Source organism: Salvelinus namaycush, chromosome 2, assembly GCF_016432855.1.
Source record: "Salvelinus namaycush isolate Seneca chromosome 2, SaNama_1.0, whole genome shotgun sequence".
Taxonomy (NCBI): domain Eukaryota; kingdom Metazoa; phylum Chordata; class Actinopteri; order Salmoniformes; family Salmonidae; genus Salvelinus; species Salvelinus namaycush.
In genome coordinates this window covers 31,606,534-31,625,384 of record NC_052308.1, presented here as the reverse complement: position 1 = coordinate 31,625,384, position 18,851 = coordinate 31,606,534, and the positions used below count along the sequence as shown (strand labels likewise).

Below are 18,851 nucleotides of genomic sequence, written 5' to 3'. Positions count from 1 at the left end.
TAGGGTGTGTGTGGAGGGGCAGGCATTCCCCCTAGCATGCTCGTACCTAAGCTAAATACTGTTAAGTTAAAGCCTTATTCAAAAATGGATTCAATAAAAATAGCCCATAATGACAAAGTGAAAACAGGTTTAGAATTCTTAGCAAATTTATAAAAAAAATATCGTATTTGCATAAGTATTCAGACCCTTTGCTATAAGACTCGAAATTGAGCTCAGGTGCATCCTGTTTACATTGATCATCCTTGATCTTTCTACAACTTGATTGGAGTCCACCTGTGGTAAATTCAATTGATTGTACATGATTTGGAAAGGCACACACCTGTCTATATAAGTTCCCACAGTTGACAGTACATGTCAGAGCAAAAACCAAGCCATGAGGTCAAAGGAATTGTCCGTAGAGCTCAGAGATGGGGAACGGTACCAAAAAATGTCTGCGGCATTGAAGGTCCCCAAAAACACAGTGACCTCCATCATTCTTAAATGGAAGAAGTTTGAACCACCAAGACTCCTAGAGCTGGCCACCCGGCCAGACTGAGCAATCGGGGGAGAAGGGCCTTGGTCAGGGAGGTGACCAAGAACCCGATGGTCACTCTGACAGCACGCCAGAGTTCCTCTGTGGAGATGGGAGAACCTTCCAGAAGGACAACCATCTCTGCAGCACTCCACCAATCATGCCTTTATGGTAGAGTGGCCAGATAGAAGCCACTCCTCAGTAAAAAGGCACATGACAGCCCGCTTGGAGTTTGCCAAAAGGCACATGGAGAACTCTGACCATGAGAAACAAGATTCTCTTGTTTGATTAAACCAATATTGAACTCTGGCCAACTGTCATGTCTGGAGGAAACCTGACACCATCCCTACGGTGAAGCATGGTGGTGGCAGCATCATGCTGTGGGGATGTTTTTCAGCAGCAGGGACTGGGAGACTAGTCAGGATCAAGGGAAAGATGAACGGTGCAAAGTACAGAGAGATCCTTGATGAAAACCTGCTTCAGAGCACTCAGGACTTCGGACTAGGGCGAAGTTTCACCTTCGAACAGGGCAACGACCCTAAGCACACAGCCAAGACAACACAGGAGTGGCTTCGGGACAAGTCTCTAAATGTCCTTGAGTGGCCCAGCCAGAGCCCGGACTTGAACCCGATCAAACATCTCTGGAGACCTGAAAATAGCTGTGCAGCGACGCTCCCCATCCAACCTGACAGAGCTTGATAGGATCTGCAGAGAAGAATGGGAGAAACTCCCCAAATACAGGTGTGCCAAGCTTGTAGCGTCATACCCAAGAAGACTCAAGGCTGTAATTGCTGCCAAAGGTGCTTCAACAAAATACTGAGTAAAGGGTCTGAATACTTATGCTAAGTTTTGTATTTTTTTATAAATTTCAAAAACTTGTTTTTGCTTTGTCATTATGGGTGTGTGTGTAAACTTTTTTGTTTTTAATCCATTTTAGAATAAGGCTGTAACAAAATGTGTAAAGAGGTCTGAATACTTCCTGAATGCACTACATCAGATAAGACAAGCTGACTATGGCCCCTAGGCAAATAAATACTATTGCAGCATAAACACTGGAGACTGGGACAGGGGGAGCGAGAGAATGTGGCCCCGTCCAACGCCACCGGAGTGCAACAAGCCAGGGACAGCCCCCATAATAGTCAGTGGTATGGAATCCCAGTTGAGAGTGGGAATCAGCATCCTGTCCAGGGGGTACAGGCTACTTGTACTTCAAGCTGCCTTATGTGACAGAAACAGGAGATAGGCTTCTACCCATATGGACAATTCATGGTCAGACAAGGATTATTTGTCCAATGCTTGGCTACGTAACGTTACTTACTTTAATTTACAAGACTGAAACCAAGTCTGATTCTTCCACATAAAAGAGCTCTGTAGGAGACAGCCCTGTAGCCATCTGTTTTCTTAAATATTGGGGAAACAAGGAGTCCTGCATCTTGTGGTTCTCTTCTGTTGTCCCTTTCTAACACATACCTCAAAGAAATAGAGAATGAAACTAATTTTATCCTCTGTTATCCTTTATACCACGATATACGCTTGCTCTTATTCCAGAAAGCACACCACATATACCCTAGCATAATGTGGCTGAGTGATGAAGAGAAATGTAAAGTTTTTTTTGTCCATTGTGTATTTCCATTTGTGGAAAATTTAGTTAAAGCCTGGAATTTTTTCTTTTTTAAATATTTTGCTTCAATGTGGTAAATGGCACGTGTGTACATAAACTCAGCAAAAAAAGAAATGTCCTCTCACTGTCAACTGCATTTATTTTCAGGAAACTTAACATCTGTAAATATTTGTATGAACATAAGATTCAACAACTGAGACATAAACTGAACAAGTTCCACAGACATGTAACTAACATAAGTGGAATAATGTGTCCCTGAACAAATGGGGGGGTCAACATCAAAAGTATCAGTCGGTATCTGGTGTGGCCACCAGCTGCATTAAGTACTGCAGTGCATCTCCCCCTCATGGACTGCACCAGATTTGCCAGTTCTTGCTGTGAGATGTTACTCCACTCTTTCACCAAGGCACTTGCAAGTTCCCGGACATTTCTGGGGGGAATGTCCCTAGCCCTCACCCTCCATTCCAAAAGGTCCCAGACGTGCTCAATGGGATTGAGATCCGGTCTCTTCGCTGGCTATGGCAGAACACTGACATTCCAGTCTTACAGGAAATCACGCACAGAACGAGCAGTATGGCTGGTGGCATTGTCATGCTGGAGGGTCATGTCAGGATGAGCCTGCAGGAAGGGTACCACATGAGGGAGGAGGATGTCTTCCCTGTAACGCACAGCGTTGAGATTGACTGCAATGACAACAAGCTCAGTCCGATGATGCTGTGACCCTGCACCTCCAAATCGATCCTGCTCCAGAGTACAGGCCTCGGCGTAACGCTCATTCCTTCGACGATAAACACGAATCCGACCATCACCCCTGGTGAGACAAAACCGTGACTCGTCAGTGAAGAGCACTTTTTGGCAGTCCTGTCTGGTCCAGCGACGGTGGGTTTGTGCCCATAGGCAACGTTGTTGCCGGTGATGTCTGGTAAGGACCTGCCTTACAACAGGCCTACAATCCCTCAGTCCAGCCTTTCTCAGCCTATTACGGACAGTCTGAGTACTGATGGAGGGATTGTGCGTTCCTGGTGTAACTTGGGCAGTTGTTGCCATCCTGTACCTGTAACGCAGGTGTGATGTTCAGATGTACCGATCCTGTGCAGGTGTTGTTACACGTGGTCTGCCACTGCGAGGATGATCAGCTGTCCGGCCTGTCTCCCTGTAGCGCTGTCTTAGGCGTCTCACAGTACAGACATTGCAATTTATTGCCCTGGCCACATCTGCAGTTCTCATGCCTCCTTGTAGCATGCCTAAGGCACATTCACACAGATGAGCAGGGACCCTGGGCATCTTTCTTTTGGTGTTTTTCAGTCAGTAGAAAGGCCTCTTTAGTGTCCTAAGTTTTCATAACTGTGACCTTAATTGCCTACCGCCTGTAAGCTGTTAGTATCTTAACGACCGTTCCACAGGTGCATGTTCATTAATTGTTTATGGTTCACAAACATGGGAAACCCTTTACAATGAAGATCTGTGAAGTTATTTGGATTTTTACGAATTATCTTTGAAAGACAGGGTCCTGAAAAATGGACGTTTCTTTTTTTGCTGAGTTTAGATTGTGTATAGGCTTGTCTCCCATATGAATCTTCTCTTTGTACCAGACTGGGTTCAAATGCCTTGTTAATTTTTTTCAGTATATGTTGTATGTATGTGTATATACACTGTGTGTATATTATTTTCCTGCTCCATTGATATAATTATTGTTTGGATAACCTTATTTACTATTGTGTATTGATGTTTACCTTACATTTTTTCACTCTTTATGCGATGCGCAATGCAGGAGTATACTGTTAGAATAATTATCATTTAATTACCATCGTGAATTATTGTAATGTTTGTGTCAATTAATCCCAAAAGGGATGGGTTGCCAATTGGCGATTTGACACGAAAATAACATTTCATTCATACACTTCTCAAACTATCACCTTCTCTTATCTCTCCCTTCCTGACAGGCATCCCCTCCTCCCAATATCAGTCAATCATAATCACCTTCATTGTGCATCGTTGTAAACATTAGCTTCATTACCGTTTGTGTTTCCCTCTTATCACTCGCATGTTTATCCTTGCCCTAGTTGCTTTATAAATACATTTGACAGGCGTAGGGTTCCATCATAGGGAACATACTTGAGTTCCCAGTGCACATTTTTTTCACGATGCGAGATTTGATAAATTAAACAAATGACACAAATTAGAATAGCAGTTAATCTCTATAGCCTTTTTGCCGGATAATCTAAAATCGATTAATAGCACACACGTATGTCTACTTCACTAACGTTAGCTAGCTATATAACGCCTTAGTCACCGCAAAGGCGTTAGTTAGCTAGTTTACTAATGACCTAGATTAATATCTCTCCTTGATTAAATTCAAACTCTACATTCTGTCCAGACGCTTTATACTTTTTGTTTATAACAAATGTGTTCCTTTTCTCCTGTTTATAAATATGATACTATTCCTGATTTCAGGCAACGCAACTCTAGCTATATCGGCGCAAATCGAGCAGACGGTACTATGACGTCACTTTGACAAATTCGATATCCCTTCTTGCCATGACCGAATTAACGTAGTAGGTTAGGATAATTCGTTTAGATAAGGATTTTGACAAACTGTATCCCATCTAACCATTACCCATTCCTTTGGATTTACAACAGTAGCTAGCTAGCTAACGTTAGCTGTATGCTGGCACAAAACTAAAGAAGGAAGCAGAGGGAAATATATTTTGAGACAATTTTCTTTGTAATGTTATAAAACAGGCCACGAAAGCCAGGCCTTGATACTTTATTTAACTGGTAAGTATTCAACTTACTCTTTTTACATTACTATCAACTGCTAGTAAATCTGTTCTAGCAAGATAATCCTTGACTGTTCATTCCTCTCACCTAGCTAACGTTATTTTTAATCGGTTTACTTGGCAAAGACCTAGCTAGCTAAAATAACAGTTAGTTAGACATGTAATTTAACCAGCTAACTAGTTGAATAGTTAGCTATTTAACTAGCTAGGTAAGTACTAGCCGAGACTTGTGTCGCTTGCTACATCCATAGCTAGCTAGATAGCCAAGTTAGCCAGCTAGTAGCTAGCATTGTTTTTAAGCAGTAACGTTAGAATAAATTAGTGTTTAACTTTTTGTTGGCATTTCAACAAGTTTAGTAATTGATGCAACATTTATTTTGCATCCCTACAGTTCATTTGTAAGCCTGGCTGTTGCTGTTCAGCAGTGAAACATGGGGGCTGACAAGAGGTGAGAATTTCTCCGATCTTTATGCTTGACTCAGGAGTAAAGATTGCCAGAGGATACCGACCCTACCATTACGTTTGTTTAGACTGAGCTGCATTGGGGTCGGGAACGCAATCATAGTTACAGTAAGGCACCATGCACAGTGTGAGATATGGATCGGAAAACGTACCTCAATGCAGGGATGGGATATGCTACTGTACTCAGTTGTACCTTTATCCACACTGCTCCATTGAGAAGATTGAAATACTGCCAGTTTTAACCGTACAATTAGGAGTACTGTGGCATGTCCCGTCCCTGCATTGAGGTACATTTTCCGACCCATATTTCACGCCGGCTCCATGGTTTCTTAATGTAATTATAGCTTATGGTTACATGCACACAATGATGTGATTATTGTGGATAGTCAGGTTAATACACTGAACTACAACATTTAAAATGTTCGTTTCATGAGCTGAAATAAAATATCCCAATTCTCCTTTGCCAAGATTATTCATCCACCGGACAGGTGTGGCATATCAAGAAGCTGATTAAACAACATGATCATTACACAGGTGGGCCTTGTGCTGGGGACAATAAAAGGCCACTCTAAAATGTGCAGTTTTGTCACACAACACAGTGCCACAGATATCTCAAGTTTTGAGGGAGCATGCAATTGGCATGCTGACTGCAGGAGTTTCCACCAAAGCTCTTGTCAGAGAATTGAATGTTAATTTCTCTACCATAAGTTGCCTCCAACGTTGTTTTAGAGAATGTGGCAGTATGTCCAACCGGCTTCACAACCGCAGACCATGTGTATGGCGTAGTGTGGGCGAGCGGTTTGCTGATGTCAACGATGTTAACGGAGTGCCCCGTGGTGGTGGGGTTATGGTATGGGCAGGCATAGGCTACGGACAGCAAACACAATTGCATTTTATCAATGGCAATTTGAATGCACAGAAATACTGTGATGAGATCCAGAGGCCCATTTTTTAAAAAGTTATCTTTGACCAACAGATGCATATCTCTATTCAGTCATGTAAAATTCATAGATTAGGACCTAATGAATTTATTTCAATTGACTGATTTCTTCATATGAACTGTAGCATGTTGCGTTTATATTTTTGTTCAGTATATAATTTGTCATTTAAAATATTTACATGCAGTGCCAGAGGAACGATTTCCCAAATAATCCTGTTTACATGGACACATCTGAAGTCAGGCTACTGATGGGACTTTTGATAAATGCAGAAAATCCGCAAACAAAATAAATGTTCTACTACGGTGACTGTTATTTTTGCAAAGACAATTTGATTCTGAGTTCGGACATATAAAGTTTGTATGTGTAAACTATATATAAGATGCATATTTAACTCGCGCATAAGAGGGAGGCTTGCGCTACCCGGTGCTGGCACGTGCTCAGATCAAATACACAGGTGGAACGCCAATTTAAGCTGTTTACATTTCCTAATAATTTGAGATTGCTCAGAAAACCAGGTGTTTTAATTGGCGTATGCTTACCTCGATTATGATCTTACGCCGATTTAAGAGAAACAAAGTACGATGTTTACATGACTAATGCCATACTCTGTAGTGTGCATGTAAAAGTGAGCTATGATTGTGTGTTCCGACCCCAGTGCAGCTCAGTGTAAACAAGTGTAACGGCAGGGTCGTTATCTTCTGGCAAAAGCAAAGAGTGTAGGAAAAGAAAAAGGTGATGTGTGGTAGCTACCCCCTGAATGTCTGGATGCAATGCACTCTTCTGACAAACAGGATTTTCTAGGAATGCATTACCCCATTCATAGATGCAAAGTACCTTTAGCGCCTATTGACAATAGTGTCTTCTGTCCGGGGGTGATTTGTTAAAGGTGCAATATGCAGAAAGGCTCTGCCATTTCCTGGTTGCTAAAATTCGATTAGTTCGCCTAATTACAGTTTGTGACAAAAGAGGCAATGTATAATAATTGTACAATAATTGTACAATCTAAACCGCTGTGAAATATCTTTAAAATAACCAAAAATATTGTATTTTCAGCTGGTGTACAAAACCGAAAGTAAAAGATGCAAAAACGAAACATAAGAACCGGAAGCATAGAAATAGCACGCACAGAACATATCTATCGCTTCTTAGACTTGCTTTCAATGAGACTGACATATCTATAACTCATTGTGAATTCGGTCGGGTCGCCCAAAATGTTACATATTGCAGCTTTAAGAGGCCTGACGCTAATTCTGTACATTAAAACACATCGCTTGCAGTATGGTTTTGGAAACATAAGGAAAGTATCTTTCATATCAGCAAGAAATCAAAGGTTAAATTGCCACACACATTTTATAGGGTTAGGGTTCCCACACGGCCATATTTCCATGTTACAGGGCTTGTAAATAGACGGAAGACAGAGGCGTACCTGTGCTAATTAGCTACCTGCGTCTACGAACACCTGTGTTGTCACTGGAAAAATAGTTTCTGCAATTGTATTAAAACAGTGAACAGTAAGTGAATATTTAGCATTTGTCAAATTATTTTGGTATGAAAGTACAGAGCTTTATGTTGCTAGAACCGTAGTGCAATTGAGAATCGATTCACGTTTAGTTGGAGTATTTGGCTGTTTTGGCTTCCAGAGCCAATTCACCTCTAAACAGAACATGTAAGGTCCTTGGACTATAAGGAGTAACGTTTGGCTCCTTTAGTCCATTATTGAGCTAGGAATGCATTAGCTGAATATGTCATGTGAATAATGTTACCTTGTGTGTTTATGTTCTGAGGTTTGGGCGAAGTGAGCGTAGTGGGAGGTATGCGTCAGACTGGGGGCGAGATGATCCAGAGTGGCGTGAAAGACGGGACAGAGAGCCAGATAGGGATTATGACCAGCGCTGGAGTGACGAGAGACACACTGACCGTTTTGATGAGCGCAGAGACCGAGACGGCCCTGAGGTGAGACTCGAGGAATCAAGTTACGGTCATGGGGATCTCATTGACCTTGGGCATGCATTCATCAAAAACATGTTCTTTACTGGGCTGTTTGCAATGAAGAGCTGTTGTTCTCTGATGTAATGTTGCTTGCCCTTTTCAGTTAACAACTGTGTTCTTCTTGTAGAGAAGGCGAAAGCGCCACAACAGTGACAGGTCTGAAGATGGCTATCAGTCTGATGGTGATTATCAAGAGCAGGATTATAAGATGGAGCTGGGGCAGGAGGAGAGCAAGACCATCATGCTCCGGGGCCTGTCCCTCTACGTCACAGAGGAAGCTGTAGGTCCTCTTTATTCCTAACTACACGTTGATATAACTACTGATAATACATGCTTCACAGAGCTGCCGTATAGAGGCTAGCATGCCATATGCAGTATTGATGTGTATAATAGGAAACATACATTGTGGATTGTGACCTCTCTTGAATATAGTGAACCGTGGCCCACTGAATGTTCCCCTCCTGTGTTTCAGATCCAGGCTGCTCTTGAGCAGCTGCAGGGACCCCAGCCTGTGGACATCCGGCTGATGAAGAAGAGGACAGGTGAGAGTTGTTGTCTGGAGCCTCAGGTTGATTCGGCTCCACACACACTACCACCCCACACACGCCACCTTGCCTCCAATATCAATCATATTTGCCATAGCAAAGGAACCTTCACCACACCTACACCAGTGGGTCTTTTGTTTTGTGGATTGTTTTTATTTCTAGATGAGATTGAGACCATAAGGGTATCCTTCGAAGCAAGCTAGATCTACTCAGGGTTTTTATAAAGCTGACCAGCTTCAGTTTGCTTCACATTCCAGCTCAGTCTTCATCCGTACTACGACAGTGGATATTGCTTGTCCGTCTGACGCGAACTCTAGCAGGCTTTTAACTGTGTGTGCATGTCGCACATGGCTACAAACTTTTCATTGAGACGATGCTGAAGCATCAATCCATGGGTGAGTCAGTGCCACATTTTCATTTGTGCCGAACTCAAAATGAAAAAAGTTATCTTGCAAATTCAGCAGGCTATGGTGTGAAATATACTTTTAGAAGTGCCATCTTTATTTTATTACTTATCATTAATGCTGTCTTTGGTGTGCTTATCAATGCACAAGCACCCTTTTTCCTCACTCATATCGATATGTTTTATTTATTAAGTCATACAAATGTTTTACATTGCGTGAAGTTTAAAATGCATTCTGTCATAAAAAAATGTGTAATGTGATATTTTAACACAAAAAAATGTGATTAATAAAATATTGACTCCGTCGTCTTCCTAATGAAGGGGATGATGAAGCAATCTTTGCAAGAGGGAATCTGATTTCACTGGTCCTCAACTCTCTGCTCTGTCATTTCATTCAGGGTAAGTGGAGTTAGCCTGCCCCGGAGCAGGATAGTTCTGAAGGATTCGTTGCCATAGTAATTTACCTTGCTAAAAGGTGAGCCATTTTCGTGTGACTGGTTATCCCAAGTTGAACTCCGAGTTGACCAAAGTTACCTCGCTAACTTCTCAAATGTGCTTCGTAGGATACCCCTTTGGTAAGTGGGTGTACTTGTCTCTGTTTTTTTTTTTTTACACTTCACATTTTATCGTATCATCTTTGCGTGGCAATCATTCAAGTGCGGTCCAAGCACTGTCATCTAAAGGCTTTCATGCTATGGGAAAGGTTACCCCTCCCCTACCCTCTTCAAAATAAATCTCCCACTGTTTCACTTGTAATGGGTTGTGAAGCAGACTGTGACAGAGTTTGAATGTTGTGCCAAAGCACTCTGACTAACACAACTCCCGTCTATATTTGAATGCTGTCTCTAGGTATAAGCAGAGGTTTCGCCTTCGTGGAGTTTTATCACTTGCAAGATGCTACCCGATGGATGGAGACCAATCAGGTTGCTTCAACAATCGCCAAGTCTAGATTTTGTCTTGGAGATCAGAGCCCAAAATAACAAACAGATGTCTTGAGAGACTGACCTTTGAGAAATTTGCTGTATAAGTGACCATTTGCTGAGAGCTGAGGGTCCTGCATAGACAAAGGACAGCACCAACGCTTTTGCTATATGAATCTGATTTCTTTCTTTAAGTTGTCTTTATAATATAATGAACTAGATGGATTATTCTAACAGAAATTCTAGTTTAAACAGGTTAGACAGAAAAAAATTGTCTATACAATAATTCCTGTACAATAAAAATGTGCAAGATTAGCATTGGACCCTCTGAAGCTCACCATACAAAGTGTCAACTTATACATTTTTAACATTTGGAATGAAGACTGGATTTAAGCAATCAAAAGAGGAGGTAGCTCATTTTGTGTGTGCTGTTGTGTAGCTAAATAAGTGTATATTTTAAGAAAATAAGGATTTTACTTTGAGAGTTTAGGCGCTCTTTGGTTCTGGGTGTCTCACATAGCCATGTTTTGATATGGCTGCCCCCAGGGCAGGGTTCCACATAGCACACTTTGCTCCAGCTCAGTCTCTTGGCCCATTACACATCCTCCACCTTTCAAACCGAAGACGAGGGAATGGGCCAAGGACGGGCTGGTAGCACTCCGGTCCGACACACTGCTAGAATCCTACCCAGCACATGCACTTCTCTCTCCTCTCTTCTCTCTTCTCTCTCTCTCTCTCTCTGTCTCTCTCTGTCTCTCTGTGTGTGTGTCTCTGTCTGATCTACTCACCCCTGTGTTCTCTGAGGGGTTGTACCTAAGCGAGTGTGACTCTAGCAACTCTTTCCCTTCCCGGCTGTGCTCGCTCATGGGGTGTGATAGTATGAGAATCTCACCTGACTGTGTGGCTAGGAGTTGAGGAAGCAAAAATAACTGGTGGCTTTTGATCTTACAGAATAAGCTGATGATCCAGGGAAAGTGTGTGGCTATGCACTACAGCAACCGGAGACACACATTTGAAAACTGGCTCTGCAATGCTGTACGTATCCCCTCTTCTCCACCTCCATGTTTTCTATTCCACAGACCAAATCCCTTCTCTGTTTTGTGTTGCCAAATGGTTTCACTCATAGTTTCTATCAATGTTTCTAGATACACTGTTTTGTCGTTTAAGTTGTTTTCACTCAGTTGAATTCAATGTAACCGGTTGCTTGCAGTGCGGTCTGTACAATTTCCGGAAGAGGCTGAGGTGCTTCAGATGTGGAGCAGTCAAAGTAGGTAAGTAGCCCTGTGTTCATACTTGCATTCCCAATGTGGATGGCTCAGCAAAAGAGACCAGTGATTATCAAGTATCACATTCTAGACCCTTGATGTGAAAGTCCAGTGGCCAATCCCAGGTGATATCATAGTTGCTGGGTGGGCCTTGATAGAACTACTTTGCTATTGTGTTTTAAACAGAGGGGTCAGAGTCTGCTGGCCCCAGTGACCGGAACTTAGAGCCTAAGCAAGCTGGAGACTACTGTGGTGACAGTGAGTACCATCTTCTAATCATTCTGTGTGCCTTTGTGTGTGGCTATTGATAGGAAGAGTAGGAACATTCTCTTATTTTCTTGACAGCAATCATCTTGAGGAACATCGCTCCCCTCTCCAGCGTTGAGGCCATCATGACGACCCTGGCTCCCTACGCCATCCTGTCTCCGGGCAACATCCGTCTGATCAAGGACAAACAGACAGGACAGAACAGAGGCTTTGCCTTTGTACAGCTCTCCTCTCCACTGGTATGCGTGTTGTCATCAGAATAATGCACATTGTCATTGTAATATGATAGGCTAAGTTAGGTCTCATGTTGACAGTATGTCTGCAATCCTTATTATTATTCCTGTGTAGGAGGCTTCCCAGCTCCTGACAATCCTCCAGGGCCTGCAGCCCCCTCTGAAGCTGGATGGGAAGACTATTGGGGTGGATTATGCGAAGAGTGCCAGGAAGTGAGTCATGACTCTGTCTCCCTTTACCAAACAATACACCACATACTCACTCCGTACACAGTTATAGGGAAGCACCATAGGAATAAGAAGATTAAACATGCATCCTCCCACACCAAAATCCAGATCTCATCTCTTTGTGTTTCCCCGACAGAGACCTGCTGATGCCAGATGGGAACAGAGTCAGTGCCTTCTCTGTTGCCAGCACAGCCATTGCTGCTGCTCAGTGGTCCTCCAGCCAGGTATCACCATGACTACTCCCTCTGCACCTCATGTCACTTTATCTAAATCATGTAGTTGTGGTCCCACCACTCTATGTTCTCATGCCTTGGTCTCTTTCAGCCAAAGCAGGCCCTGGGTGCTACCACAGACTATGGTTCCCTGCAGGAGGGCTGTGCACAGCACACACAGGTCAGTACTCTTTGGAGGCCAACTCAACTCATCGTTCCACACCAAGTGGGGGATGCTCTTTAAACCTGAAGCTGTGCATCAGGGAGAGATAGTCAGTAAATTTAACTTTAAAGATAGTTTTAAGCAACATGTATAATATTTGTCTTTCAGTATGGGCAGGATTATCTGTCGTGGCCTCAGCAGCCTGCTGTGTTGGATCCTGCTCCTGGAGACGGAATATTAGGAGGTGAGAATCCAAATAGACCGACGTCTACTTCACAGTGCGTCTTAACACTACAACTAGTGACTCAGACTGTCTGGTTTATATTATGACTTTAATCATGGTTTGTGTATTTTAATGGCAGCTGCACCAGGAGTGAAGGCCCTGGTCCCTACAGCAGCAGGTGTGGTTGTTTCCCAGACCACACAGGTCTACCAACATCACCTCCTCAGCCAGCCTACCATACAGGTAGCGCTTAAGGGCTCACATCAACATTCATGATGCTTGTTACACACATGCTGCTCAATTGGGTGTTGTCAATACGGATGAGTGCAGCAGTTGAACATGTGGTGCTGTTGTTTTCCCACCCACAGGCGCACCAACTAGTTGGGCAGATTGATGTGCCACCACAGGCTACCAGTTCCAGAGTTGCCAACTCTTCACTGAGAACAGCAGCAGCCGCTTTGGCAGCCTCCCCTGGAGCTGCCACTTTCTCTGACAGCACATCTGGTAAGAAGGGACTCCATATTGGATTTCCATTCTTTATTTAGTTTGAACGTCATTGCCATACATTGAATACCTGAAGGTCATTCAATACAATGTATCTGCTGTTGCTTTTAACCAGTTGTTCCTGACACCTCCGCTTACCAATATGATGAGTCATCTGGGTACTACTACGATCCACAGACTGGTCTGTACTACGACCCTAACAGCCAGGTATGTATAGTGCCTTCGAAAAGTATTCATATCTTTTGTCTTATTCCACATTTTGTGTTACAGCCTGAATTCAAAATGGATTTAAAAAAATATACACATTCTCAACCATCAACAAACAATACCCCATAATGACCAAGTGAAAACATGATTTTAGAAAGGTTTGCAAATGTATTGAAAATTAAATACAGAAAGTATTCACACCCCTGAGGCAATACATGTTAGAATCACCTTTGGCAGCGATTACAGCTGAGTCTTTCTGGGTAAGTCTCAAAGAGCTTAGCACACCTGGATTTGCACATTATTATTTTTACAATTCTTCAAGCTTTGTCAAGTTGTTTGTTGATCATTGCTAGACAGCCATTTCAAGTCTTGCTAAAGATTTTCAAGATGATTTTAAGTCAAAACTAACTAGGCCACTCAGGAACATTCAATGTTGTCTTGGTAAGCAACTCCAATGTAGGTTTGGCCTTGTGTTTTAGTTTATTGTCCTGCTGAAAGGTGAATTAATCTCCCTGTGTCTGTTGCAAAGCAGACTGAACCAGGTTTTCCTCTAGGATTTTGCTTGTGCTGAGCTCTGTTCCGTTTCTTTTTATCCCCCCAAAAAATTCCCTAGTCCTTGCAGATGACAAGCATACCCATAACATGATGCAGCCACCACCATGCTTGAAAATATGACTGGTGGTACTCAGTGATGTGCTGTTTTGGATTTTCCCCAACCATAACGCTTTGTATTTTTTTGCAGTGTTACTTGAGTGCCTTATCACAGCCATTTAACTCTAACTGTTTTAAAGTCACCATTGGCCTCATAGTGAAATCCCTGGGATTGTTTCTTTCCTCTCGGGCAACTGACTTAAGAAGGACTTCTTTATCTTTGTAGTGATGGGTGTATTTATAGTGTAATACAATTTTTTAATTATAGTGTAATTAATAATTTCACCATGCTTGAAAGGACATTCAATGTCTGCTTTTTTAAATGTTTAGCCATCTACCAATAGGTGCCCTTTGCGAGGCATTGGAAAACCTTCCTGGTCTTTATGGTTGAATCTGTGTTTGAAATTCACTGCTCAACTGAGGGACTTTACAGATAATTGTATGTGTTGGGTACAGAGATGAGGTAGTCATTCAAAAATCATGTTAAACGCTATTATTGCACACAGGGTGAGTCCATGCAACTTATTATGTGACTTATTAAGTACATTTTTACTTCTGAACTTATTTAGGCTTGCCATAATAAAGGGGTTGAATACTTATTGACTGAAGACATATCAGCTTTTCATTTTTTGGGAATTTGTTAACATTTCTGAAAACTTAATTCCACTTTGAATACTTTCTGAAGACAGTTTAACTACTCTCTCACCCCTATAGACTTCCTCTCTATCAGAGACTTGATCATGATTAATGTGTCATTATTATTATACATTATGTATTTTAAATTTCTGTGTAGTACTACTTCAACTCCCAGACCCAGCAATACCTGTACTGGGACAGTGAGACACAGACCTACATCCCCGCAGCAGCAGAAACAACAGCAGCAGCAGCAGACTCCAGCTCCGAACAGGCTTCCGCCTCCTCAGCAGCCTCGTCCAGCACAGAGTCCAAGGAGAAGAAGGACAAGCCCAAAAGCAAGTCTGCCCAGCAGGTAACAGGCAGACAAGCACCTCTTGCGAGCATGGGAAGTCCCTTACTGAAGCACTAGTGCATATAGTGAGATATGTTAGTAACTCTGTTGTCTCCCATTTCAGATAGCCAAAGACATGGAGCGATGGGCCAAGAGCCTAAACAAGCAGAAGGAGAGCATCAAGAGCAGCTTGCAGGGCCTGGGGCAGGGCAGGGATGAGGACCGGAGAGAGGCTGCCGCTGCCGATGCAGGCTTCTCTACCCTCTTTGAGAAAAAGGTACTCATGATTATAACCCTCTGTTGAGTCAATATACTGTAGCTGGCTCTTAAATCATGTCACAGCTGTGGTACTGTGATACCTATCTCAATTAAAGGATTATGAACTGTTTGGTGTCATGTCAATGGGTGGCAGGTAGCCTAGCGGTTAGAGTGTAGGGCCAGTAACCAGAAAGGTCGCTCGTTCGAATCCCTGAGCCGACAAGGTGAGAACTATCAGTGCCCTTGAGCAAGGAACTTAACCCTAATTGCTCCTGTAAGTCACTCTGAATAAGAGTGTCTGCTAAATGACTAAAATGTAAATGCAAGTGTCTGATTTAGTGTTTTGCTCCTCCAGCATGGGGCAGGGTTTGAGACCCAGCCGGTGGTGATGAATGAGCTGCTGAAGAGTGGAGAACCGGAAACCCCAGTAGCCAAGGTAAGGATGAAGCTGAGATAGCACTGTGAAACACTACTGTTAGACTACAGAGAAAGACAATAGCAGCTTGGATTATTAGTGTTTTTGGGCCATCTGGTGGTGAGATGTGGAGTCACTTTGTATCTATCCCTATTGGAAAACACGGTCCTCACTTCTCCAGTGGCTTGTGGGGCATGGTTCTCACTTCATAGTAAAAGGTTTGTGTGTGTGTTGCAGAGTGGCCTGGTGGCAGCCTACATTGGTGGGGACAGTGACTCAGAGGAGGCAGCCAACCCAGAGAGTGGAGGTGTGGGTGATGAGGGGTCAGACAAGCTGACAGACTGGAAGAAGATGGCCTGCTTGCTCTGTCTCAGGCAGTTCCCCGGCAAAGACGCCCTGCTGCGTCACCAGCAGCTCTCAGACCTGCACAAGGTAGGATGGCAAGCAGCAGAATGGCACTTTAATCTCTGAGTCTGGGTGGAGGGAAATATTTTGAGTTATTTTTGGCCCTGCCATCTGCTGAGGGTGTGCAGTTGCCTTTTAGCATAAGCAAGGTGAGAACACACATTCTTTTGAACTGTCATGCCAAGACTAGTCGTGCCATTTAAATGTGTGAATTGCATAGTTCCCGGGGAATATTAACCTTTTTTTTTTTTTTTTTGCTTTATTGTCTTAGCAAAACTTGGAAATTCACAGAAGATCCAAACTATCTGAGGCCCAGCTGGAAGAGTTGGAGAGAAAAGAGATGGAGGTAGGCTTTACTCTTTGAAGATTTTTGACATTCACAGGAACATTTATAGAAAGCCGAGATCTTCAATGACACCAATGATTATAATTTGTGTTTTGTTGACATGATTCTGTGTAGCTGAAGTACAGAGACAGAGCTGCTGAGAGAAGGGATAAGTATGGTGTTCCCGAACCACCAGCACCCAAGAAGAAGAAATTCTATCAGCCTCCTGCCCCCACAGTGTAAGGGCTTCAACCAATCCTATCTCTAAAGCTGAGGGTCTCACGTTACGAGAATGTTATTGTCCAACTACATCCTTGATCAATTCAACGAACCAGAAATACATTTATTACATTTTACTAATACCGTTTGATTAATTCACCTCTCATCAACCACCTGACACACAGGAACTACGAGCAGCCCACCAAAGACGGTCTGACCAGTGACAACATTGGGAACAAGATGCTGCAGGCCATGGGCTGGCAGGAGGGCAAGGGCCTGGGCCGCAACCAGCAGGGCATCACTGCACCTATCTCTGTGAGTTATGCAGCCAAAATGAGAAATTAGAGGCCTTTTTCATCTGCAGTGAGTTAGTGCAGAGTGCTTAAATGGCCTGTAGGTTCTTGTCACTGGGCTATTTCCTGACAGATCAGGTTGGTGCATGGCGGTGTGTTGAGTTTGTATATGTGTGGCCAATTAGCAGGTGTACCTAAGGGGGTACCTGAGCTCAATCTGTCTGTTTTGATAAGCGTCTTCTTGCCCTCTCCCCACAGGCCTCATTACGAACCAAGGGCACAGGCCTGGGCATCAAGGGAAGCAACTACGAACTCTCCGCATCAGACACCTACAAGGACGCCGTGCGCAAAGCCATGTTTGCACGCTTCACTGAGATTGAGTGAACAAATATTACAGCCATCCACTCCATCCTCAATCCCTGTTACCTGCCTATTATCCTCACCACTGTGAAAATGACAAGAACAAGAGGAACAATGTGTTATTTATGACCTCTGTGGCCTTGTACAACAGCTATAAATAATGAAGATATTGGGCATTTCACAGGCCAAGCTAGTTCTTCTATTTAATGTATTTTTTTATTTCGTAAAAAAAGCTTTCTTTTGACTTTTTCTTCCATATAAAATGCTGTCAATAGCATTCTGTACAGTTTGTAATTTTGTATGGAATACAAATGTGTCTGTGCTAAGCTCCTCTGTGGTTGTTTGTCTGAGAGAGAGATCAGAATTAAACTTGACTTTTGTGTTTACGTGCCTCCATCTGCTTTTTCAAATTTTAGAATACTTTTTTAATTACATGTATGAGGGTTCACAGAATCAGATCATGTGCTTCAAGGTACAGTATTGTTGCCATAGTCTCAATCTTTCTCATATGTGCTGAAGTTTTCAATTGTTCACTCAGTGTAGCGACAGAGGCACTATGATTTGATAAGGAAGTTTTCGTTTTTAGGAGTACTGTGATGAGGGCTGCCCCTCCCCATAGCCTGTCTGACTCACTGGACATTGCTGAACTGCTCCTCCTGGGACAGTTCGCTGGATCCTTGAACCTCAATGTTACCCTTCACTACTACTTCTCACCTGGCTTGAGTGTATCCACCAGAACAGGTATGATTCCACCATCAAATCTATTGGGTTTTGACAAATTGTGCTTTATGGTTATGTTCTGACTAAAGGTAAACTCTTGCAAGGAATGTTTGATATTACTGTAACCTGTTTAGAGTTAGAAGTATCTGATTTTGTGGTTTTGGATTACCATATATAGAGGTTCCAATGAACAGGTGTGGAATGCACATGATTATGAAGTCTATGGAGAGTAGTGGAAGAGCAATGCTGGTCTTTAATAAAGCATATAATTTAGCCCTTTTTCCAACAGGCTCCTGATGTCAGAGGAGACGGATGTTCAAATCAAAGTTTATTTGTCACGTGCGCCGAATACAGTGAATTGCTTACTTACAGGCTCTAACCAATGGTGCGGGGAAAAAAGGTGTGTGTGTGTGTGTGTGTAGGTAGCTAAGTAAAGAAATAAAACAGTAAAAAGACATTTGAAAAAAGAGTTGAGGCTACATACAGACACCTGTTAGTCAGGCTTATTGAGGTAGTATGTACATGTAGGTATTGTTAAAGTGACTGGATATATGATGAACAGAGAGTAGCAGAAGCGTAAAAAGAGGGGTTGGCGGGTGGTGGGACACAATGTAGATAGCCCGGTTAGCCAATGTGCGGGAGCACTGGTTGGTCGGGCCAATTTAGGTAGTATGTACATGAATGTATAGTTAAAGTGACTATGCATGTAAGATAAACAGAGAGTAGCAGCAGCGTAAAAGATGGGTTGGGGGGGGGGCACACAA

At 42.9% G+C, this 18,851-nt stretch overlaps 1 protein-coding gene across 4 annotated transcripts; it reads left to right on the top strand.

Annotated features, from left to right (window-relative positions):
• Positions 1–4,671: 4,671 nt before the first annotated feature.
• Positions 4,672–17,753, top strand: LOC120061458 (RNA-binding protein 5-like). 4 transcript variants are annotated; one of them, XM_039011291.1, is made up of 25 exons: positions 4,672–4,910; positions 5,304–5,360; positions 8,100–8,268; positions 8,437–8,584; positions 8,777–8,846; positions 10,102–10,175; positions 11,124–11,207; positions 11,383–11,443; positions 11,624–11,695; positions 11,783–11,943; positions 12,053–12,150; positions 12,302–12,389; positions 12,490–12,558; positions 12,709–12,784; positions 12,903–13,006; positions 13,132–13,267; positions 13,383–13,474; positions 14,919–15,113; positions 15,217–15,369; positions 15,706–15,786; positions 16,003–16,197; positions 16,442–16,516; positions 16,631–16,734; positions 16,900–17,029; positions 17,266–17,753. In XM_039011291.1, exons 3-25 carry the CDS (start codon positions 8,129–8,131, stop codon positions 17,389–17,391), a joined length of 2,532 nt encoding a protein of 843 aa, XP_038867219.1. In that variant the 5' UTR covers positions 4,672–4,910; positions 5,304–5,360; positions 8,100–8,128; the 3' UTR covers positions 17,392–17,753. The 4 variants fall into 4 exon arrangements, with proteins under 4 accessions (XP_038867219.1, XP_038867209.1, XP_038867235.1 ...); XM_039011281.1 differs by having other exon boundaries at positions 4,673–4,910; positions 8,432–8,584; XM_039011298.1 differs by lacking the exons at positions 4,672–4,910; positions 5,304–5,360; positions 8,100–8,268; positions 8,437–8,584; positions 8,777–8,846 and adding an exon at positions 9,052–9,827.
• Positions 17,754–18,851: the final 1,098 nt, after the last annotated feature.

Coding starts and splice junctions, on each gene's coding strand:
- LOC120061458 (XM_039011281.1), top strand. Junction 12,785..12,902: donor TGGAGACGGAATATTAGGAG/GTGAGAATCCAA, acceptor TTTTAATGGCAG/CTGCACCAGGAGTGAAGGCC. Junction 13,268..13,382: donor TTTCTCTGACAGCACATCTG/GTAAGAAGGGAC, acceptor GCTTTTAACCAG/TTGTTCCTGACACCTCCGCT.